Here is a 24,013-nt window from a genome sequence, read left to right as displayed (position 1 = left end):
AGTGTCGATACCAGTGTCACTTAGCACTGTGCCAGTTTGGGGTCCTCCTGTGCAGAGAGAGCCAGGAGTTTGACTTGATCCTTGTGGGTCCCTTCCAACTCGGGGTATACACTGATACAGAGCACCTTTTGTACTTTTATTGCTGTACCTGTATGTTAAGTGATACTAACACAGTCCTGATGCTTATTTTTTTTCCTTTTCAAGTCCTGATTAAGACAAAATTAAAACTATTAACCTTGTATAGGCCAGGGCAAAATGTAGAAGACTTGAAGGTGATGGGGGAAGTGGGATTAGGCAACTCTTCCACCACAGTGAAAGGTGCCATACCAATCAGTGGAAGAGCAAGGCTTGTGTGACAGTAGAGTGAGGGTGTTGATTTTGGCAGGGAGGAGGACCAAATTTGAATCTCAAGATGTGGCTTGATGAGGTTCATTCAGAAGGTTCTGATCTCACTAGCTTTGATGCAGCAGGTTTACAGAATAAACCCACAAACAGATTTAAAAAATGTTTTGGGTTAAAATAGTTGGGGTTTGTGTATGTTGATTTGGTATTTTTTTTTCTAACCACCTTCTCAGCTGAGTAATCTGACAGCTGTGATAATGACCATACCATCTCAGATCAATATTGAGTAGCATGGTGGCCAGAAGTGGAAGCCTGGAGAGGAGTGGAATGATGGAATTTGCACATCAATGCTTCTTCAAAGTGCTGTTCAGTGGTTGCAGCTCAGTCATTTCTGTGGAGCAAAGTGATATCTGTGTGCTTAGTAAGCTATGATGGTGTATGTGGTGTCTTTGATCCTCTATACGGTTTTATTATCAAGAATATCCTATGGCAAGGAGTTCTGTAGTTCAGTTTTCCAGGTGACAAGGTGATGTAACAGCACAGCCTGACAGTATTACTTTGGAGAAGATTAGCTGTGGAGTACAGTTTGAGGAGAGAGGGGAAAAAAAGGTAAGCATTAACCTCATTCTCAGCAGTGAAGCTTACTGATGTGGAGTTGCAACTTATGCTGCATTACAGCATTATGAACAAGAAGCTAGTTTGCCAGTGCTTAGCTTTGAGTGCTCCTGTGTAATCAGGAGCCTTCAGTTCTGCTGGTACAGCTGTTTGCACAGCCATGCTGCGAGCTCAGTTGGGAAACAGATCCGGCTGAAAAACAACTGAGCAGGTAAAACCACTTTTAAAAGCATGGACAGCTTCACTGTGAACCAGATCAAGGAAACCAAGCCAGGAAGCTGTGCTTGTAAAACTGAGGTGGCAAGCAGTGCTATCTATAGGAAAGAGCAGCAGAAATGGCAGCTGTACAGCCAAGTGTAGAGTTTGGGGATGTTGGATGTCAGCCTGAGCGTGCGTCACTTGAGCCAGGGTAACCATGCGCAACTGCTTGGCCCATTACAATTGCAGTGTAAGACCTGATGTAAATGTTAAACTACTGCATTGTATCTCGCTTGCAACAGACAAACATTTGCATGATCAGTTCCACGAGGCGGTAACTTGATCACCATTTTATGGCTCAGGCATTTAAACAACTGCATCAAGTCAGTGGGTTAGATTATTTCAATCGTAGTGGAATACAAAATGAGAACCTGGTCTAGCACATGCAGAGTTACCTTTTCGAACGTGCGTCCTGAAGAAATAAGATGCTATAGCATCTCTGGCCAAGTGATTCCAGTATCTAAAAGCAGATCTACTCAGGTGGTGTTTGCAGGTGTGTTGTGTCCAGCTCTACAGTATATTAGTGAAAACAGGGCTAGCAATACCTGAAGGCTTTCTGCTGTTTTAATTCTTACTGTATTAAGAAATCACTTTTTGTGTGGGAGGTGAGGAAGGCTAGCTGGGCTAATAAGTGATGATTTAAATAAAAAGAAAAAAGGTATAGCCTGCATGGGTACAGTTATGTAAGAGGAGCTGACAAGGAAATTGAACAGTGTTTCTCTGCGAGCCTAAACCGAAGAACTGCTGGGGATCTGGGCTGCAGGATAGCTTTCAACACACCCTCTACTTCCTTTTTTCCTTTTTGGGGCCAGAGATTGATGAATTTATGGCACGGCAAGCAGGATGCAGGCTGTGACTTCAGCCAATGGTGCGCAGCGTGGTGGTGTTTACCTAGCTTACGTAAGGCAGAGCCAGCCCCCGGTTAGTCAGAATGCGTTCCCCACTGCTTAAGTAAAAGCACACGGCAGAGGCACTCAGTCTGGCAGTTGCTGGGATTTAAAGGAGTTGGTGGATTTCGTGTCTCTTAAACAAGACTGAAGGCTTTTTCTTCTCTACAGTGTAGAAACGCTGAGAGAACAGAAAGATACTGGTAAGTGCTCTGCATGCCATCGGTTTTACGTTCTAATGTTGCACTGTTTCAGTCTTTATAAAGCCTCCTCAGTCACATTATTTTTTAGTAAGAAGTTGGAAGTTCAGTGATATGGCTGAAGGGAAATCTGAGAACAAGCAGCATGTTTGCAGGCTGCTTTCCTACCTCAAATAAGAAGAGACATATAAAGTGCACAATATACTAAATGCATCTTGTTCACAAGAAGTCAGTTGCTTCTCATTTTTAGTGTGTGGAGCAAGATGCCTTGAAACTGTCAGCGTTATCTAATAAATCATACCAAGGGGAATTTCTCACAGAGCTGTTAAATATTACTGTTGTCTAAACCAAAAGCGGTTTAAATGTAATTATAACTTATTTGTGCAAGATGATATTATACACTGTGTGAAAAAGCTTGAGCGTAATACAAACATCTGTTCAGTTGATACTTTGGTACATAAACTGCCTCGTCAGGAAGTCAGAAGCTCAGAAAACAAAACAGTAATGTTCAGGTCTGCAGAACAAGAAGTCATTGTGGTTTTCTGCAAGTACAGGGTTCTCAGCTATATATTCTACTTCAGGTGCATCATACAGTAGATTTCCCTGTGCTCGGTAATCAAAGCATAAAAAGCTTCATCTATTTGTGTAATGGCCCTTTTAAAAATAAAATGCCTGTATTTTGGTATATACTCTCCATCTGTATATGGAAGTTGTGATTCTCTCACTGAATTGCAATGAACGTTGGGATTGCTTATTTTTGAGGTAATACCGTGTAATTTGTCTGAAGGCAGTAAGAGTATAATTTTAAAGGATCCTGACTGCAGAGTTCTCTGTCAGAAAATTAGACCTTCCTTTTGCCACTCTGTACCACCATTATACAAGTTTGTTTTCCTGATTCTGCTTTCACAAGGCACTCCATAAAGATATAAAAAGGTAGTGCCATGTTTAATGAACAGATAATGTTGTGTTATCAGCATGCCTGTTATACTTTTTTATGGCTTCATAATTACAGCTTATATAAATAATCTTTAGTTGAAAATTTGAGTATGAAATAAAAGCTCTTAAATAGTTTGTAGTAACAGTCTCAGTGCAAATACAAACAAAAACTGGCATATAAAGTTGCAAATTAATCTTCGTAAGTAGCTTGTTTAAATTACTTTCACTGGCCTCATAGTTTAGCTAATTCAACAAACGCAAACTGTAGTTAACTTGCTCTAGTGCTGCAGGTTTTTTTTAAAGGAAAGTTTAAAAGCAACCAATAAGCTTTACCTTGTATGAGGTTGTACGTTTTGTCACTGATATATCTGAAAGCTGACTTGGTGGGCATGGGTGGTAAGTGTGCGTGGAAATGTGGCAGTTTAACTGGTGAAGAACTTTTTTCTCAGCTAATTAAGGTTATGGATAATATTGCAGTGACAGCTTTAAAATAGCTACCCTGTGCTAAAAGACAAATGTTTTCAGCTTCCCACACACAGTCTGAATTACATCATTTATAATCTGTAGGAGGATATCGTGGTTTCCTCAGGGGAGGATCAGCTGTTACTTTTCATAACTGAAAATGTTGGATTACTTTTTTTTAAAGAGAATATTTTCAGAATTGATTTTTGTCAATATGCTAGGGTGGATCATTAGCTGTTATGTAACTCTTTCAGTTTTAATATGCCTGGCCCCGCTCTGATCCCATCAATGGCAATTCAGAATAACAGAAGTGAAGGCAGCAGAAGTCTGATTGGAATCAAGCCCTGTGCATAGAAGGATTTTCCATCTTCTGAAAAGGAATGCTATTTTTGAGTACTGCCATGAAGTACAAGTTTTCATGTAGGCACTTCTATTGTAAGTCTTCCTCTAAAATGTTTTCCTGAACAAAGATGCTTGTCCTCACGGCATTGTTCCCAAGCTTCATAAAATTACTAAGAGCTGCTCAGATTTGCTTCTGTGACTGAAACCGGACTTGAAGCAGCACACTGGATGCTAACCCAACTAAAACTGCTGTTTCTTACACTGGAAAAGGTTAGCTGTAGTCTTGGTGCAAAGCAGTAGACTTGCTCTTGCGTATCAAGTTAATGTCCCTTTGAAAGTGTTTACAGGCACCATGCTTTTTTTTTTCTGCTAAGATTCTTGCATGATATGTTTCCAGGATTACCAGCCTACCAATGGCAGATGTCTCTGATAAAAAGATGCTTTCATTGTTTGAGAATGAAAAACCCCTCTATTGGGATCTTACAGATGTTCTCAAGGCACAGCAGCAGATAGTTGTTTGCATTGTTTTGTGCTTGGTATCCTGTGAGGGAGAGGTTGCTCATTTCAGAGTTTGGCCTTGTTGTCTTATTTTCAGTACTTTCATATCATAAGACACTCTCGTGTATAGCGCAGATGACTAAGCTTATTCAGAGGTTATAAAAGAAAAGGCAAACAGTATAGACTAAGGAAAGAATAAGCCATACAAAACCTAAAGGCTGAGCTAAATTTCCACATTCCCAAGGCTAATTCTGTACTTTTTTAGATGCTGAAATACTACCTTTTCTAGAAAGGAGGGGAAAATTAATTATCCTCCTGTAGCGGAGGAAAAGTAGCGCTACTGATCTGAAGTGACAGCACGACTTGAATACTTAACAGCTGTTTTGCTATACCTTTCCCCTGCATCTGCGGTGAAGGATGCAAGCTGTAGACAGAATCTGACTAATCTCAAAAGTGAAAGATAAAAACGTGCTGAACCTAAAGTTCCAGGTATGTGTGTGAAGGAAACACGAGCTTATTTTTAACTAGAAACTGGGTGAAGGATGAAAACACACAACACTCTTCTGTGACTTGCATGCTCTCCCAGGCAATCGCTCCAGTAAAACCATTTTAACAGAAGAAACTTTCAGGAAGAAGACAGTTAAAGGAGAATAACTTTCCAGTGCTGGTTTAACCATCAAGTAGAAGAAAGTGATTTCCTAATCTTTGTCTCTGCCTTCAAAACTGTGGTGATGCAAGGAGCTGATTCCTTGTTGCTTACACCCGTGTGGATCAGCAGTAACATTATCAGTATCAACTGAGTGACGCTAATGCAAAGGACAAGTACATCTCTGCAGAAAACAGGGACTTTGAAACATGACAACCTGTGAAGGTACCAATGTTTCAAGGTTGAGAAAGAATATCTTTGGGTGGTTCTTACATGATCATCCAACTTCCAAAATGTGCTACCACTCCAGTTACTTCATATGCGTGCAGTGCTATAAACTGTGCTCATGTTTACCAATTGTGTTCCCAAATCCAGCAACTTGGGCTTGATCAGGACTCCTAATCAAGCAAGGAGGTGGTCTGCTGGGAATTACATTTATTTTTAACTTCTCTCTGCTTGTTTATTGCTTCTTCCTTCTTCCACACTTGCAAATACCTTCATCTTGAGAGACTAGTATTCCACACAGATTTCGTCTCGTGGTTACCTAAACTTTGATATTATAGTCCTTAAAATCAGAAAGTAAAGATTTCATCTCTGAAGGGATAAGATGTAACCATAGGAGAGAATATGCAGTACTGAAATAACTGTGTATGTGCTCAGAAGGGTTTGGTTTCCAGTCTTGCAGTCACAAGATTGCCTAGTGAAAAATGTTATGAATGCTAAAGAGTTTAAATGTGTAAATGGATGCTGGTGAACTTGGGTCCTAATTGTGTTTAGTCAGGTAGTGGCACTATGCAATGTGAAATCTTCTTTTGAAGAACAATATGGTGCTTTACATCTAAATAAAACTCTGTATTACAGTAATATGTCTGGGGAGGGTCAGGATAAAAGCTTTTATTTTGGAGTTGCTCATGATATACATGTAACTGATCAAAGGTGCACCTCAGGTATGTATTTCAGTTTATTCGTAAAATGGTGTTGGGCTTCCTGAAAATGAATTTTAGTCCTAGGATAACTTAGGTTGGGAGGCTGTCTGATCCAGTCCCTCTGCTCACTGGGACAGACTTACATCAGGTTGTTCAGGGCTACGTGCAGCTGAAGTCTGAACATCTCCAGGAATGGAGATCCCACAGCTGCTCTGGATTTTTTTCCCCTAAGAGCTAATCAGGATTTTCTGTGTTGCAGCTTGTTTGTTGCCACTTATTCCACTTATTCTGTCCCTGCATACCTGTGGGAAGAGCTGGGTTCTATTTTGTCCATATCCTCCCTGACTTAAAGCAGAATTGCTGAGTGAAGAGATGAGATGTTGCAAGGGTTGTAAATGGAGAACTGCAAATAGCAAATTGTATAAAAACATCAGTAGGCAAGCTATCTTGTGCTTTATTTCTATAAGCAAAAAATAAATAAAAATCCAAACCCTAGAATATGTAGATATAGAACTTAAAGTAATATTATAAAAATGGAAAGATATCCCTTTTCTGCATCTGAATCAGCATATTTTTATTTTAATTTACTCATTGACAGAGGACTTCTTTTTATACAGTGAAAGTGGTTTTTTTTAATGCAGTATTTTAGAAAAGGGCTAGTCTGGCACTAGCTACAGTTGCTAACAGCCTATAATGCTGGCTCTGTGTTTAGAAAATGATGGTAATTTATTACAAAGAGACTTTTATTCTAGTATTTTTAGCTCACAGCAGAGTGTTTAATGAATCTCTGCTTGGGCTCATTGAATTTATGTTCTCCCCTCCCCCTGCCCCATTTTAACCATTAAGATACTGCTATTCTTTCTTCAATTCTGAAAGCTGCACTTAGTCTTCTAAATAGCAAGCTTATTCACTAGGTGCTGTGCCCCAGTGCAAACAAGACCTGAAGCCTTTCTATAGGAGCCAGTAAAGACTTATTGTGAATGTTGTCGCATGATCAGAAAAGACAGTGGAACAATTGAGGATGGCTGGTAAACTAAAGCTGATAATTCAACCAAAATTCATTATATCTCTGGGTCCCCCACTGGAAATGGCATGTTCAGTGAAAGCAGACAGCCTCTTAAACTTACATCTGCCATGAAGCATGGGAACACTGTTTTCATGTGCCCAAAGACTTAAACCTTGGGGGATAGCAAGTGAAGGCATACAAATAGGTCAGATCCTGACATTCGGTTTGACTAGAGCTAACGTACGTCACGAAGCGACTGAAAGCATGTCAGATTTGCAGTGCTCCGTGAGTGAGTCCATTCATTATTACATGCTGCAGCAACACATGGCTTGCTAGGTCTTCCCAGAGAATCGTCTGCCTCCAGATTCTGACTCGTGTTCGAATGTGACAGGAGAGGGGGCAATCCTACACGAATGTACTCAGAAATCTGTAGCTTGCTTTCTGCCATCGCAATCTTTGCCTTCCATGACTCAACTGAGTATTTAAGAACAAGAAGGCTTGTAGGAAACTGGGTTTTCATTCCTAAATAGAATTTAAAATAGTTCTTCAGTTTAAATGTCATCTCTTTCCGTTCCCTCAAAACAGTTACACATGAGGGTATTGTGCAAGTTACCTTCCATGATCTTTCTCCTGGCTCCAGAGGAACCAGTTGTAAGAACAAAACGGTATTGTTCATGACTTCTTCCTTTTCCAATTTCCTATTTTGAGACTGCAAGACACTAACTGGTACCCATCGTGTTTTTGTGCTAACGGCAAAGTTGTGCTCAGTGAGCAGCACCTCCTACCGACTCAAGTAATGCCTTTCTGAAACGGTTTTCTCTGTGTGCCAGTTGCTTTACTCACAAGATCTGCTCGGTTGTATAATACAGGACTATTCACAGAGAAAGGTTTTCAGGCTTTAGTCTCTTCTCTGCAGCAGAAGCAGAGATCTTGAGGTGAAATTTTTTTGCTACCAGTTATGTGATTTTGAAAGAATATAGGATGGGGTGGGATCTTGTAGTTAACACCTTATTCCTCATCAGCGTTTAAGGGTATGGAAGGACTTTCAGAATACTTTCAGAATAGTCTGTTGTTCTGAGATTACGTCAATGAAGCCCAAACCACCAATGGCCAGAGATGCTGCTGCAAAAGTAATGGTCATGGCAGAAAGCTGACTTAGAAGTGTTCAGTTCAAGTGGCCAGTTGCTCAGTTGTATACTGGCTCTACAGCACCTAGTTGACTTTTAAATGTATTTAATCAGCCTTTCCTAACACTTGGAAGAATTCTACTGTAGTATGCTAGAAATAAAAATCAGGCAGGTCATTCTGTAACAAGAAAAGGCCCATTCTATAACTTATTGGTTCTTCCCTATGAACTCAAGAGCATGTCCTTCCATAAGTTCTTAAATACTATATCCAGCTTTAAAAGGTCTGCTTGCCTGCTCTGTTTCAGCAGTGGGGCTGTTATCCATGGCCTAGTAGACTCCTCTCCAGTTTTATTTGCAGACATGAAGTTGTGCTTGGAGTAGTCTTTGGAACCTCATTGGAAGAATATGATCAGCATTTATTTTCTTTGAGGGGGAAAAAGAAGTCTCTTCCTTTTGGGTATGGTACATCAGGGAGATGATAATATGTGAGAAAAAGCATGTACAACACTGCATTTTTTTTTAAGGGCTCTGAGTTTGATATGTGCTTGAACTGAAGCTTCTGGGTGTTAATGGTTGTAAAAGTGATGTGTGCATCTCATAAAGGTTCTGAGACATTTTTAAAAAATCAAGTTCAAACACTCAAGCCATGCTTTTGAAAATGTAGAAGCAAGCTGTTTTACTAGTGGTAGCTCTAGACTTCTTTTTCTTTAACCTTCATTAAGTGAAATAAGAAGTGGGTTTGCATCATATGTGCTGCTCCCAAAATAAACTTGTCTGGATTTATTTAACAACAGCAACAAAAGTATTACAGAGGAGCTGAGCATTAGATGCTGGATACTTTTTCTTTTATTAAGACTTTATAGTTAATGTGTACTGCTGAAGTCTGTCATGTGAAACTGTTGGCTTCTTTTTTGGTTTCTGCTCTGTCATCTCTTAAGAGGTCGCTAGCTACCTGTTCAGGTGATACTTTAAAGTAGAGTCTCCCTTAATTGTTCATGTGTAATTAGTTTTGAAGAGGATCAGAAGCTGACTAGGAGATGTATTTTTCTATCCTATTTTTTTTTTTAGCTTTCTGTGACAACGTTCACTTGGATGATGAGAGAGGAAGTTATGCCAAGCCTTTTTTGTACTAATGGCAAAGCTTAGTTATTTTTGATGCCTGCCTTCCCTGCTTCTCTGGGTGAATCGATTAGCTCTTTTTTCAAACGTCATAGTGTAGGGTGGGTGTTACTCAAATCTTTTTTCTTTTACAATGCCATGGTATTTACTACTCCCATGCGATTTCCTCATAGGTGGTGTTACAGATTTCATAGCAGTTTTTATCATTTTTTAAACGCCAGTTCAAAGGAAAACCTTCACGCACGTTAGCAAAGAAACATGAAGCACAGCACATGAAATGCAATGGCCAAGGTGTGGTGTTCCATGAGGGCTGTGATGCCAGGAGGCACAGAAGGCCCCAGGTGGCCAGGTCAAACATAAAAATTGTGAACTCAGTTCATGTGGGGCTAAGTTTATCAAATGGGACAATCTCTACTTCATGGTGTTATGTCTACAGGCATGAATAGAAGTTTTAAGGTCAAATTTCATATAAGGTTTTTTTATTTTTATTTTTGTTGGTTGGTATTTTTTTTTCAATTTTATACTTTTAGGGGCAAAACTTTGGGCTTTACCTGCAACAGCAAATACCCTGGCCATCCCAGTTAACTTAGTCAGCAAACAAGAAAGGCTTTGGAGCAAACTAAACTACTTTACTTTCTCATGTGCTGTTTATTGCTATTCATGGGTGATAGATAGGGGCCATTGGATCAGTGTAAGGCACTTTCTGCACCAACTAAATGATGGATACCCTAAGGCTTGAAGCAGGATAGCTGTCCAGTGAAAAAGCATACTGCTTCCTACATAGCGAAAACAGTGCAGACAGGACACGGACACTGCCATGGTACTGTTGTGCAGATCAAGTTTATTATAATGCACAGCGATGGATCAGGACATGCTTGTGATATTGTTACATGTGCTAAACAGAAGGACAGTCTTCGCTTACTTTCTTATTTCAGGCAACTTTAAAATCCATACTATTCAGACTTGAGAGCAAAGGAAAAAAAAATGGAGAGAAGAATGAAGGGTGAAAAGAAAGGTTTCAGTTCAGTCCCCTGGCTGTGTTGTGTGGTCATCACAGCAAAAGTTTGAAGGACGGTAAGATGTCCTCAGGTGTGTTTGTGTGAAGCTCTCCTAAATACATGGGGTAGCATGCAAGAAGGCATGAGGAAACATACTGAATTTTAAGATAACATTGTGGGCTGACTGCAGGTGTGGATCAACATATCCATGCTGAATAAGAACTTGATGGATTGAGAAGGGTTGTTGAGGGCCAAGCTTCTCTGTGGTGAAACAAAGAGAACTGAGAGGGTAGAGATCAGGTCAGTAAAAGTATCTTTGTACCAGCTTCTGAGCAAATGTGAGCAGGATGTCAGACTGCCGCATCTTTTTCTCTGTTAGGGTATATGTGAGGGGTAGATAAAATCTGCAGAGTGATGTCTTTTCTGCTTAGTATCTACTTCTAGGTAGAAGAAAATAGAGATACAACATTGTATTTGTGATCAAAGTTGATGACAGGTTACAAGAAATGTTATGTGGGCCAAAAATGTTTATTTGAACAGAAGGCAGAATATTAACAATCAGTACTGAAAGTACAGAACTAAAAGCTTAACAGTTTTCTGAGTCAGTATGAAAACTTATCTGGAAAAACCGAGGGAACAGTCTCCTTTCTGTTAAAGGCAAGCTCAAACAGGCTAGCATCAGCTTTGTTCTTTATGAAGCATGTGCTGTGTTGGGTAGGCTCTGCAGGAAGGTCAGAGATGGGTTGGGTGGGTCAGAATCTGGAAGTGTTATTAATGAGAAGCTATACAGAATACTAATGGGAACTGCTCCTCAGAGCAAAAGTAGGACCAAAAGTTGCATTCTGAAAGACCATTCTCAGTAAGAATTACTGGCAATTCCTACAGGACATCTGGTTCAAACAGCTGGTTGTATCACTTCTGTCTCTGGTTAAACAGAGATCACATGACATGTCCCAAACTCATACAGTGGACTCGACATCCAGTTGTCTTACAAATTCCTCCAATCTGCAGATCCAGAACATTTTTGGAAAGCTCTGAATCACCTACTTTCCATGAAAACTTCTACCTCTTTGGTTAATGCGCTGGTCTTGTTTTTTCTTTAAATTTTATACCTGTCAGGATCTATTTCTTGATAGGTCAACCAAAGATTATAAGAGAAGCTAAGTACCATTTATAGTAAAAACTATCATGAAGGAAAACTGGATGTTTTATCAAGGCTGTATGGGAATTTTCTAAATGTACTTGTATTTTTTTTTTGTGTTCTTGTAGTTGTTGCAGGCAATTCAGCCAGAACTGATGTGTCTTTATATGTGTGATCTGTTTAAAATTATTTCAGGCAAAACCAAAATTTGGAAAAGCACCAGGTAGAAAATATTGTATCTACTCTGTCAGGTCAGGAAGAACAAAAGATAAATGTGCAGGTTTTTATAATTGACGTATTTCAGTGCCTCTTACGTGTCACTTTATCGTTGTTTTTACAGGAAATAATGAAAAAAGCGTGCCACAACTCTTGATCAGAGACCTGAAATTTGAGAAGAAGTCATTAGCTAAGCTCATGTTTTCTCCTGATCAAGAAAATCATCCATCAAAAGCACCAGTGAAGTATGGTGAATTGATCGTATTAGGGTAAGTGTTTGTGTGTGTGTTGGCAGTGAGAATGAAGGTAGAACTTCAGAGTGCACTTACAGCAGTTAAACTGCAGGTTGCTGTGAGAGGCGATCACGCTACCTCTCATTCAAACTCCTTTTGCATTGTATCTTGCAAGCATACAGCTGAAAGCAAGTTGTTCAGCTTTTCTTTGGTGGCTGGTCTCATGTAAGGAAGGGGCTAGAATACCTGGCTGAGGGAGGAGGTAGAGGGATGGTTATCTTTTTCAGCAGCAACCAGGTGACACACGTAATGTGATATATTGGAAAATTGCACTGCTGTCTGCAAACCTTTTTGTGAGCATGGAGGTAGGGCTGTAAACAGCAGAGTCAGATGTAAGTTTATTTTCAACTCTTGTGTTCATCCCAGGTAATTGGCTCCCTTTGTCACGAAACACTTTGTGAAGGGTTTCCGAATTGATTCCAGGTTGGGCCTATGCAGATGACTAGTATGATAGTGCTTAAAACCGTGGTAGCTGACTCTAATACCAAAGTTCAAACAGAAAATACTAAGAAAGCAAATTGGCTGGCTGGTCTGTTTATGTTGACATGCTCAAAGTGAGAGTCTGAGGGTTTTCTGATGGATTAAATTGAAGTCTCAGAGGACAGCATATCTATTTTTTCTGGGTTTTCATTTCAACTAAAATTCTCTGAAAAGGTAGTTCTCCACCAGGTTTGGTGAGTATTTATGGTCTTTCATTTACAGTGTGAACACACAATTTAGAGATAAAACTACAGATAAGCGTATAACCTTACTTGTTTTCTTGTTTGTAGCCCAAGTCTTTTCTGCTTGTTGATAGTAGCTTTGAGATTAATCTAGATAGTATTCCTTGCTCTGCAAGCTTTGGGCGTATATGCTGGAGTTCTGTAGGCATGTTTCAATATTGTGTTTACCAATTCTTGGATTTAAATAGATGAAACTAATAGGAAGTATGTAGCTTTTCAATATTGTACTAATTACGAAGGCTTTGTACTTAGAATTTTTTTTCTGGGCTGTCTGTACCTTGTGAGAAGCTAGGTAATACAGGAAGATGGACTTTATTCTTTTTCTGTCCTTTTTGATAGGTACAATGGGTCTCTCCCAAATGGAGATAGAGGAAGAAGAAAAAGTAGGTTTGCTTTATTTAAAAGGCCCAAGGCAAATGGGGTGAAACCTAGCACTGTGCATATTGCCTGTACACCTCAAGCAGCAAAGGTAAGCTTGATTTGTGTAGTTCAGTCTTACTTAGTGCTGTCTAAAAAGTTCAGTGAAATCAATGCTGTTATGCTGAGATGAAATGATGTAAAAAGCATGAAATTCTGGCTGTGAAAAGAATGGTTCATATTTGTCCAAGGATGTTTGGTAGCAGTCAGGATTAGCAAGAAACCATTTAGCAAAACAAATCCAGTGCCCAGTCCTTGCCATGGAAAGGAAAGGAAAATGTTTGTTTTTTGAAATGTGAATTTTCAAGGGTAGAGGTTAGTCATGTAAAACACTTTTTTTTCCTTCCAGATTTGCTACAAACATCTGTACTAGACTTCCTGTTTTCACACTCATTCATGCTTTTTAGGGCTAAGCTTGCTTCGCTTGAAGCTGACTTTGAAATAGTTTTATCAAAGCTGTGTGCACTTGCTACTCAGCCCAGTGGGTAGGAGTTCCCCGGAGATGAGTACAGGTGGGTTTGGCAGGGCATGTTTTGTATGGCTGGTAATCAAATTCAGGGTTCCCAGTAAGAAGCAATGAAGGAAAGGCTTAAATCTTGAAGCTGAATTGTATTTCATGTCAAAGTTAAGGCTATTGTAGGTAAGGTATTACTATGAAATACTTCTTTATCGTAGGGATTCATGTGTGTGTAATAATGTTCAGTAAGAAGTGGGTCACTTCTACTAAAACCAATGGAATTCAAGAATGTCTAGGCCCTTCAACAAATACAGCACTGTTAAGTGTTTGACTCTCTAAATACTTGGACACCTAGGAATATTGATTCCTAAAGTCAGGAAATGGCATAAAAAATATTTTCAAATCATACGCGTTTTGTTGACTGAAGTTACTCCAGCATAATGTACTTAGCATTACACCTGTAGGACATCTGTGAAAAGAACATTAATTTTTGTTAATTCTTTATGGTCTTCAAATAATAAGTGCTATTTAGAAGCACTTTATAAAGGTTTTTTGTTCAGTTCCTAGCAGGTGGATTTAGTTTTGCATGTGAGGCATGGCATAAGTCTCTAGAATGAAAATCGAGACTAACTGAAACCTAGGTTACTTTGCTACAACTTGTGCAACTTGTGCTGAGTTTCTCCCTATTACCCTGTTTACCAGAACTGCTTGTTACATTTTTGTCCACGTAGCTTATTAATCAGTGATTTGAGTATGTACTCAGATCTTTCCTTTAGAACGAAGTCCCTAAGTTTTTGTCGTCATTTTGCTGTTCAGAAGTTCAGGCTGAGAAGGCTACGAAGGTGTTCCAATCAGTTTTAGCCTTTGCCCTGGGTTGTTTTATTCTTTGTGTCAAGGCCAGCTATGCTTTAATACCAAGCATGACTAATCATCTGTCTTGGTTACGTGTACTTTGTTGCAGCGTGCGGTAAAGAGACCAGTTTGGTCTGTTGCTGAATCAATCGTGCAGCTTTATTTAATGGCCAGGGCTGGTTTTTGTGAAGTTTAACTACAGGTGTGTCACTAATGAGCATCTGACTTAATGTGTTCATTGAGCAGAACAAGAGCCTGGTTATGCTGTCTGCTTCACTGCTGTGTTCAGTAGATCTATTGTTCACTGGTTCAATAATTTGCCTTTTTTTCCCATAGGCAATAAGTAATAAGGACCAACACAGCATCTCTTACACTTTGTCTCGGGCCCAGACAGTAGTAGTTGAATATACCCATGACAGCAACACAGATATGTTCCAGGTATGTGAAGTAAATGACATCTGAAAGTATTCATGCTTGTGATGGTTTCTAGTGAGACATTCTCTGAACACGCTTTTCTCAGATGCGAAAGTTCACACGTGTCATTTTCTGCAGTTCACTTTGCAGAGATGTTTAATTCTGTTTGTTCCCAAGGCCGTCACATGAACAAAGACGTATATCTGCGCATCTCTTCTTAGGCTTACTTGATCAGAGGCGAAAGCTGTTTTTGTGACTAACGTACAGGATTATGGTTTGGTCTTTGACTGCAAGTCTTTTAACCTGTTTCTAGTCTCTCCTTGCAAAATTAATAATAAAGTACACAGTTCTCTGAAGCATTTGGAACTTTGCTTCCGGCATTTATGAAGGGATTTGGGATCAGCCAGTAGGAGACGGGTAGAAGAAATGCAATGTGAAAATATAGAAAAGCTTTTAACACAACTAGTATGACCCCCCTGACTCCTTTAAGCAAACCCAGAAATAAGTTAAAGGTGTTGGTAATACTGAGAGAGGAGGCCCAGTTCAGATGTGCTGTCAGTTCAGAAGAACTTTGCTGGAGTTCCTGTATGTAAGCAAAGGAACCACAAATACATGTACAGCTGTGATGTTCACTCATATCTTGTACTTATTATTTCCTGTTTTTCTCAAAAGGAAGGGTTTTGTTATGGGTTTTCTTGTGTTTTGTTTCTTCTGATTCCTGGACTGATGCTGCATTGATTTTCATTGTGCCTAATTTATGGAAAGGAATTTTGCTGTCACAGCATTTAGCTATGACGACATGGCAAGATTTAAGGAGTTAGGAGGTGTTGGTATGTGGTGAGGAAGCTGCTGTGCAACTGCAGATATCTACAACAGAGCAAAAGGGCTGTAACAAACTAACTGCAGCGTAAGCTATTGCTTGTGTAAGTGTTCTCTCTTTAGGCAAGCTGTGGCATGTATGCTGCTTTAAAATTGCCAGTGGCAATCCATGTGTACTGATGGGTTATCCTGCCTAAGAAAAAAAAAAACAAACATTTTGACAAAGCAGTTTCAGTCTCATGAGAGCTCTCTAGCCTTCACCAAAAACCACCTCAGGCCCTGGTTCTTCCTCCTAGCAGTTAATCAGTCTTAATATAACCATCTATGTTTTAAGAGCTTATTGAGAGCTCTGGAAATGAGCAAAAGGTAAAAATATACAAGTGGGCTTTAAACCTAGCTGTGAGGATGTTTGGGACAGGGATTTAACTTCTCTTTATTTTGTAAAGAGAAGGTCAAGATGATGGGAAAAGCAGTCAAACACATGCAACTTTATTAGAACCCATAGAGTTGCATGGGACTGCAAAGCTCATTCTCTTCCATGCATCCAGAAAAGAAGGCCCAGCTACTTTGCAGCCTGTTATTTCTAAGAACATCTTAACAAGAATGCAACATCTGCTTACAACCGGATTTTTTGTGTGTTGTGCATATCAATGTAACACCACCATCACCCCTGCTGCAAGCACCTTGTACCTGGTCTGTCCTGACAGATGTGCTGTTTCTTGGTGCCCCACTGGAGCTGGAAAGTCAGCTCATGTAATCTCTGGACAGTCTTTCCCTAGTCTGGTGTTGCTCAGAATATTCTGGGCATGCAAAGTGACTGAATACCACTTTTTTTTTCCATCTAACTGCTGTTCCCAGCTGTTTTGGCACTGCTGCAGCCGGTCCAGCTGACCTCGTTCTAACCTTTCTGATGAGAAGACCTTCAATGAGAAATCTTCTCAAAATTGACTTAATTACATCTTTTTACTTCTCCTTCTTTTGCTTGGCTGTACTCAGCCTTCAGAATAACTTTGATCACATGGAGGTGGAATAACTCATCAATTCAGATTAGGCTTTAGAAAACTAAATTTAGATTGGTGGAGGGAAATGCTTCAGACTGGAATGTCATGACGTTTTCTTGATCACTTTTAAATGCTTTAGTCTTGAACATTGCTAGACCCAGAGGCAATGGGTCTACTTCTAAACATATTTTGTATCCCTTTTTGCAGATTGGTCGATCAACAGAGAGTCCTATAGACTTCGTTGTGACAGATACGGTTCCTGGAAGTCAGAGTAATTCAGATACGCAGTCTGTACAGAGCACTATATCAAGGTTTGCCTGCAGAATCATATGTGAACGTAACCCTCCTTTTACTGCGAGAATATATGCTGCAGGATTTGACTCCTCTAAGAACATCTTCCTTGGGGTAAGGGAACTTTGTTCTCCCAGATCGATGCAGGCTTGTTTTAGAACTAATTTGTATCTCTACTTGAGCAAAATTAGAAGTTGTCATTGTTGTCGTTTTCCTTAGGAGAAGGCTGCAAAGTGGAAGACATCAGATGGGCAAATGGATGGACTAACCACAAATGGAGTTCTTGTTATGCATCCCCGTAACGGATTTACAGAGGACTCCAAGCCAGGGGTGTGGAGAGAGATATCTGTGTGTGGGAACGTGTTCAGCCTCCGTGAAACCAGATCGGCTCAGCAGAGGGGAAAAATGGTAAGAGTGAGGACCAACATTTTGTGTACCATGTTTAAAATGGGTACAGCCACAAGTGATACAGCTTGGGCATAAACAGAGGCCAGAATCTGCCTCATTCAGTGCATTTGTCACCTCTGTAATTAGCTGCACCGACTTATGTGTCTGTGTTTGTACATGAAAGGTTCTTGCTCAACCTGAATAACTGACAGGTTATCTCCGTAGTATTTAACTGCAGATCTAGGCTGCTCTCCTAAACTGAGTTGCCAGTCTAGTATGTTCTTCTGAAAGATGTGATAGTTATGTGGATGATGTAAAGAACATTTTCCTGATTCTCCCTTTTGAGTTTATGCTTTTAAAGTTTTCCCGTTTTTACTTTTAAAAAGAATAACTAGTTTTATTAACAACCTACCTATACACCTGGATATCCATCTCTCTGTTGGTATCCTGAGTTTTCCCCTTCCTCTTGTTTCCAAAGCACTGGTGACACTTTGAGGAGATGATTCATTTTGGTATGACTTGGGGTCTCTTAGCAAAAGGAAACGCAGCAGGAATACTTATTTACTGGTGCAGTTAGCTAGGAATGCCAGGAGCTCATTTCTCCTGGGGAGAAGAAAGCCTTGTGTAGAGGGGTGTGTGTAAATAAAATACTCTACAGTACGATGGAGGACTCAACAAGCCTTGTGCTGTGCCGTTCTTCCATGATGCATTTCAAGTAGCATATCTGGCAGCGTTATAGTGAAGGAGCTGAGAAGAGAAATTAAGGTTGGAAGGGAGCTTTTCATGGTCTTAATCTTACATCCACCTCAATCTCCTAAGAAGTTTATTTAAAAGAGGAGGAAGGAGATGGCACTGGGTTCTGTGGCTATTTTCTACAGCACACTTGGTAGTTGCTTGAAACTTTGGATCTTCCAGGCAAATTTGTATTATGAAAGTGCCGTATGTTACTCTTCAGATAATGTCAGGTGGCACCTCTTTCTCTTCCTCTGCCCGTCACAAGGTTGAAAACGAAACTAACCAACTCCAGGATGGCTCTCTCATCGACCTGTGTGGAGCAACGTTGCTGTGGCGCACTGCGGAGGGGCTTTCACGCACTCCCACTGTCAAGCACCTGGAGGCGCTGAGACAGGAAATAAACGCGGCGAGGCCCCAGTGTCCTGTGGGGTTTAACACCTTGGCATTTCCCAGCATGAAGAGAAAAGATGTTGTAGATGAAAAGCAGCCGTGGGTGTACCTGAACTGTGGCCATGTCCATGGCTATCACAACTGGGGAAACAAAGAGGAGAGAGACGGCAAGGATCGAGAGTGTCCCATGTGCCGCTCTGTCGGCCCCTATGTGCCTCTGTGGCTTGGATGTGAAGCTGGATTTTATGTGGATGCAGGACCTCCAACTCACGCGTTCAGCCCATGTGGACACGTGTGCTCAGAAAAGACAACTGCTTATTGGTCCCAAATTCCTCTTCCTCATGGTACTCACACTTTTCATGCAGCCTGTCCGTTCTGCGCGCATCAGCTGGCTGGTGAGCAAGGTTACATCAGACTCATTTTCCAAGGACCTCTCGACTAACACACATGTAACCAAGGACTGCAGTAATCTAATAAGCTAAGCGATTCTGATTTTTAAACCAACTGTTTTTCGTATTCTCTGGGCTTTGCTGGTTTGCATTACGATGAAGAATTTTTTTGTTTTTTTGTTATGACAGCTAAATCCCTCTCTATTGAGAAAAGTCTGGAAATGGAAGAAACAGGGGTAGGAGGGGAGAAGTCCTGCTTCTTTAGTTAATAACTCTTTCTGAAGAGCTGAAAGAAGTGTTACAGAGTGAATTTAAATGCCTTCCGTTTAATGGTTTTGAATCACATGCCCACAGTGTTTCAAAGTTGTTTCTTTCTTTTTGTATATGGAGGGTAAATAGTTCAAAAAACATTAGTTTACAGCTTGGATGCAAACATTGTAAAATATAATGTGTATATTAACTCTTTTCTATTTATCTTTATTATTGAAAATATGTAGAATTTGTAGAGTAGCATGGTCATAGTGTGTTACATCCAGCAATTGGATGTGTAGAGTAGCTCTGGATGGAGAAGGATGTGAGATGGAAATGGTAGAAAAATCTTTTTTAATCTACAGTACTGAGTTCTTAGAATAGATAAAATGCTTTTTAAACAAAGCTAATGCAAATTATGATGGCATAAAGGTGTGCTTTAACCATGTGAAAGGTAGCTAAGAAGGACTTCTTAAAATGTCTTTTTGGTAGGACTGTACTTATGATCTGGTTATGAAGAAAATATTTACCAGACTCTTTGAATATGCAACTTAGTCTAGATTAAGGGTTTTTTCCTCCCTTCATGCTAACACATCTTTATTTAGCATTAGTGACATTTGTGAGGGTTTTCCAATGTTTAACCATTAACGAACTTGAAAGATGAAGCTCACTTTGTTCCTTGCTGGTTGGGGAGGCAGGGAGAGGTGGATGTGCCCACACCACGTGTGTGGGGAGCAGTTTGTGGATCGGCCACGGTGATTTCACAGCTCATGAAAGGCTTGTCAGTCATACCTCCTGCCTTCATCTGGCCTGCAGCAAACTGGCACGGTCAGGCACAGTGGAGCCACAGGCTTCACGTGCTTGCCTTTACGCTGCTCCGAGGAAGGAGCTGGGTGCAGATGCTCACCTCGGCCTCCCCTGGAACAGAGTAGAAGCCCAGTACCTCCTGGATGCACCCCTGCGTCCTAGCATCTTCGTGCACTTGACACAATTGGCAATCTGTTAGGAAAGAGTTTGAGCTGGGCCTGGGCTGGACTCGTGGACCACAGCGTGGGAAGCTCGCGTGTGGTCTGCTCTCGGGGTGGCAGGCTCTGGCTAGTGGTCTCTGCGCTCTCTTTTCCCCACCCTTCCTTTCCCTTCTGTATCCACCAGAAAAGGCCAGTGCACTACATCCAGCTTTGCTGCTAACCCACCGTGCTTCATGGCAAATACACAATCTGACTTTTTTTTTTAGAATTGAGTTGAGCTTTTTTGGGCCAGCTTCATACTTTTTTTAATATGTACTGTATAATTGACAGTAGCAAATTTCTGTACTTTATAGTGTAGCTTTAATTTTCCTTTTCAAAGCTGTTCTAAACTTGGTTTAAAAAGAGACGTATGTTGTTTAGATGTCATGAATTATTTGCTTTGACTGTCAATTGTTTCTCCATTTTTAAAAAGAAATTATATATATTGTTTGGTTCACTCAGGAAATGCATGTGTCAGGAAATCTGTATTATAATTTCAGTTAGCTGTCATGTACAAGTAACTGCTGTTACTCCCTTTTCATAGAAATATAACTGATTTTGACATTCTCCAGATTATATGCATTAAGTAATGAAACTTATGCAGCAAGAAACCCCTGTATTGTAGTTGTTCTAATCATTTTATTCAAACTATATTATACTGTAGTTTAATTTTTATTTGCAAATTAATTTATTCAAACTATGTGAGTAAACACTTTTCAAAAATAGAGATTCTGGGATTGTCTGTTGCTTTGTTTCCAAGAGATGGGAAAGGTGGCTGGAGATGACTCTTCTGTCACTTGAGGTGTGTGTTCTGCACATGTGGATTAAGTTCACAAAAAATAACTGAAGAGTTTGTATGTTATTCTGGTCATTGGATGTGACCTTTCACTGTGTTTTCTGTTTAACTCTACATTAGCAAAGGCAAGGTGGTTGCTCAAATGGATGTCGTTAAATGATCTTTTCCCTGGGTAGGTTACGATTAATGAAATGTAAGCAAAAACTTCAGCCGGATGGCTGGACTCTTACAAAACTTCAGGAGCTCTTGATTTCATCGTCCACGCAATCGGATTGACACATCTTCTCTGTTTGTGATCTTGCTGAATGCAGGGATGTGAAAAGCCAGAAAAGGAAATGATGAAAGCTGCAAAGCAGGATGAGTAATGTAGAGATGAACTGTGAAAACAGATTGAGAATTGGACTGTAGTAAGCACCAAAAGCAGTGTACGCACCCTGTGTTGGAGGCACAGCATGGAGCCAGCGGTGCTGTTGCCACTGGGTACACAAACCTTCAGCTGGAGAAGGAAAGAAGTGCGGTTCATGCCCAACACACAACCATCACTAAGCCTGTACCCTATTAAGATGATTTTTTTTATGCCTCCATTATATTTCACCCCTTCCCTAAAAAAAGGAACACTGCATAAGAATGTGTGGTCTCAGCAGAACCAGCTGTTTTTCCGGGTAGCATTATGCTAAGGTAATGCTACCCAGAGCCCTGTACTCTGCCACGCACTGCCTGGTGTATGTTTTCCTTGACCCAAGGTGGGCTTGTTAATCCTGTCTTTAAATGGGCAGAATGTGGGCATTCAAAAGCCTGAGACACGGAAACCCCACTGTCGAAAGCAGGATAGCAGTGGTTGAGTAGGTTGAGGAACAATTTCCATAAAACATGCAAGCTAACTAAAAGCAGTAGCTTTGACTGTGGTTCCCTATTTAAGCTCCCCTCTGGGCTTCTGTTCTTTAATAAACAATTTAAACAGAAGGTCTCATGCTCTATAAACTCTAAAATGAATGCCAGATTAAAAGTAAAATAATCCCTTTAACACAAACAGCTGACTAAATCACCTTGAACTTTAAGGCCTTTTGTTCTGGACAGATGTGGAGCTGAGAGAAGTGCGAGGGGATGAGCCACTGCTGGCTGTGAGATGATTACAGCTCTGCTTGCTTAGCCAAAATCAGGCCCTTGTACTCAATAACCAGCCCCAAACGAAATCTGTGGCCTTAACCTGCTTTCAAAGACATGCTCAAATGGGAAGAGGCGTCGGTGATGCAACTGGCAAACGGTACGCGACTGTTCCCAGGGCAATCACTGCAGCTATGTGGCGCTGATGGAGGAATGCATGTGGGAAGGAGGCAAATGCAGGCCTTTTTCTGGCCTTGGAGTTTTGTGGAAACCTGCAGAAGTGCAACTGGAAATCGGCAAGTAGCTTTCTGCAGTTGGTTTGTGCAGCACCTCTGTGCTCTGTGCAGTTCTTTGTGAGCTGTGTAACGCGGGTTACTTAATGAGCTGATTTGCTTTCAGCTGTAGGAAGTTGCATGGATTTAATATGGTAAAAGGCAGCAGCTTGGTACAGCAGCTGGCCACGGAAGGCCTTTTGTTTCCAAAGCAGAAGTGGGGCAGCCCTCGGTGTGTTGACTCAGGGCAGGCAGAAGCACGGTGACTGGGAGGTGGTTGGGGGCTTTCCCTGGGAAGGCTGTGGGTAGCCGGGCACCTACGGAGCGCTGTTCCCTTGGCTGACTCAGCCACTAGTTTCGAGCAGCACAACGGGTGCGTGGTGTGGCCGAGACACGTGGTGCGGGCTGGGGATGAGGTTTTCTAATCCCGTCTGTACCAGGCTTGTTATACCTGCAGGAATGAGGCCTGCCTCCTGACAAGTTTCATGATGTGATCCCTGTGAAGTCACCCTGGTAGAAGTCACCCTGGCAGTCCTCCTGCTGCACTTGAAGGTGCTCTGCAAATCTCGTTATGACTCTCCTGTGGCATGCTTTATCTCCTTCTGAACAGAGAGACCCTTTCCAGGTCCGATTCTAGCAATAGTTTTTGCAATATAAAGCTATTGGGATGCCTACAGTTATCTGCCTGCACTCCGTCTTTCAAAATGGGTTAAGTGTGGCTGCTGTTGAATTTCCTGGCAGATTTCCTGGCCATAGTCTTAGCTTGTGCAATCATTTTCTTCATTTTCATTTGCTTCATTTTCTGGAGGAAAAAAAAAAAAAGGAAAAAAAAAAAAGCAAAGGTTCTCTACTTTTAATTGTAGCACTTGGCTTTAACATAAGGGCTGTGATCACCCTGGAAATGCAGCTTCTAAGGCTCCTTTATGGCTGGAGGAGATCACTTAGATCTTTCACAGGATGCGTGACCGTGTGTCTGTGGGAGCAGCGAGCGTGCCAGGGGCTCTTTGGGGAGATGTGTCTGCTGGAGCCAGCAGCGAGCCTGCCCCTTCCTGCTGCCACTTCCCAGGTGGCAGCAAGAGCTCGGGCCCTGTTTCCTTGCCCTTGCTGTGAACAGCAGTGTGCCGAACTGGCTTCTGAGGTGGTATCCCATGGAAACAGGCCCAGTGACTTGAGCTGAGCCAGGGAAACACTGCCTGTGCTTGTTGCACAAGAAGCAACCCGGTGCTCCAGACGAGCTGGGTAGCAGCAAAGCTCTCAGAGGTGGCTGGGGCTGTGCATTAGTGCAGCATTTGTACCCTAAGTCCCCTGCCTGAATGTTCACGTTCCTGCCTTGGTCCCCGTGGGAGCTGCTGCCTGTTCTCCCTGCGGCGCTGTGATATGGTCCTTTAGGGCTGCAGCGAGCAGGTGACTTCGCAGAAAAAGCCTGCTCGGCTTTCTGGGTGCTGGCTTGTGTGGGATCAGCTTCGGCACCAGCTCAGGCTGCATCACCTGAGGCTGAGCTGGGGGGGAGATGAGTAACCGGAGGCGAGGTGCCAGCGCTGGCAGCCAGCAGCTCCCTGCCCACTCCCTGGCCCCAGCCGCCCCCGGGATCGCTGTGCATCTTGGCTGCTGCCACGCAGAGCAGCAGGGGAACGGTCACAGGTTGTGCAGGGGGAGGAATCACAGGGCAAAAATAGACGGTGGCGGGCAGCTGGGGAGG

At 41.5% G+C, this 24,013-nt stretch overlaps 1 protein-coding gene across 5 annotated transcripts in view; it reads left to right on the top strand.

The window, feature by feature from the left end:
- Positions 1-20,867, top strand: part of PELI1 (pellino E3 ubiquitin protein ligase 1) — a 44,945-nt gene extending 24,078 nt beyond the window's left edge. For 4 of the 5 annotated variants that reach the window (XM_040553618.1, XM_040553617.1, XM_040553621.1 and 1 more), the window contains 6 exons: positions 11,844-11,988; positions 13,074-13,203; positions 14,797-14,898; positions 16,902-17,099; positions 17,205-17,393; positions 18,373-20,867. In XM_040553618.1, coding sequence (XP_040409552.1) covers positions 11,918-11,988; positions 13,074-13,203; positions 14,797-14,898; positions 16,902-17,099; positions 17,205-17,393; positions 18,373-18,939 — 1,257 coding nt within the window. In that variant the 5' untranslated portion in view covers positions 11,844-11,917 and the 3' untranslated portion in view covers positions 18,940-20,867. Of the gene's footprint in view, positions 1-2,155; positions 2,306-11,843; positions 11,989-13,073; positions 13,204-14,796; positions 14,899-16,901; positions 17,100-17,204; positions 17,394-18,372 lie in introns of those variants that run through there. The other variant, XM_040553619.1, reaches the window with a different exon arrangement.
- Positions 20,868-24,013: the final 3,146 nt, after the last annotated feature.

This window comes from Cygnus olor, chromosome 3 (genome assembly GCF_009769625.2).
Source record: "Cygnus olor isolate bCygOlo1 chromosome 3, bCygOlo1.pri.v2, whole genome shotgun sequence".
Lineage (NCBI taxonomy): Eukaryota > Metazoa > Chordata > Aves > Anseriformes > Anatidae > Cygnus > Cygnus olor.
The sequence above is the reverse complement of the archived record's forward strand: the minus strand, read 5'-3'. Positions and strand labels throughout refer to the sequence as shown.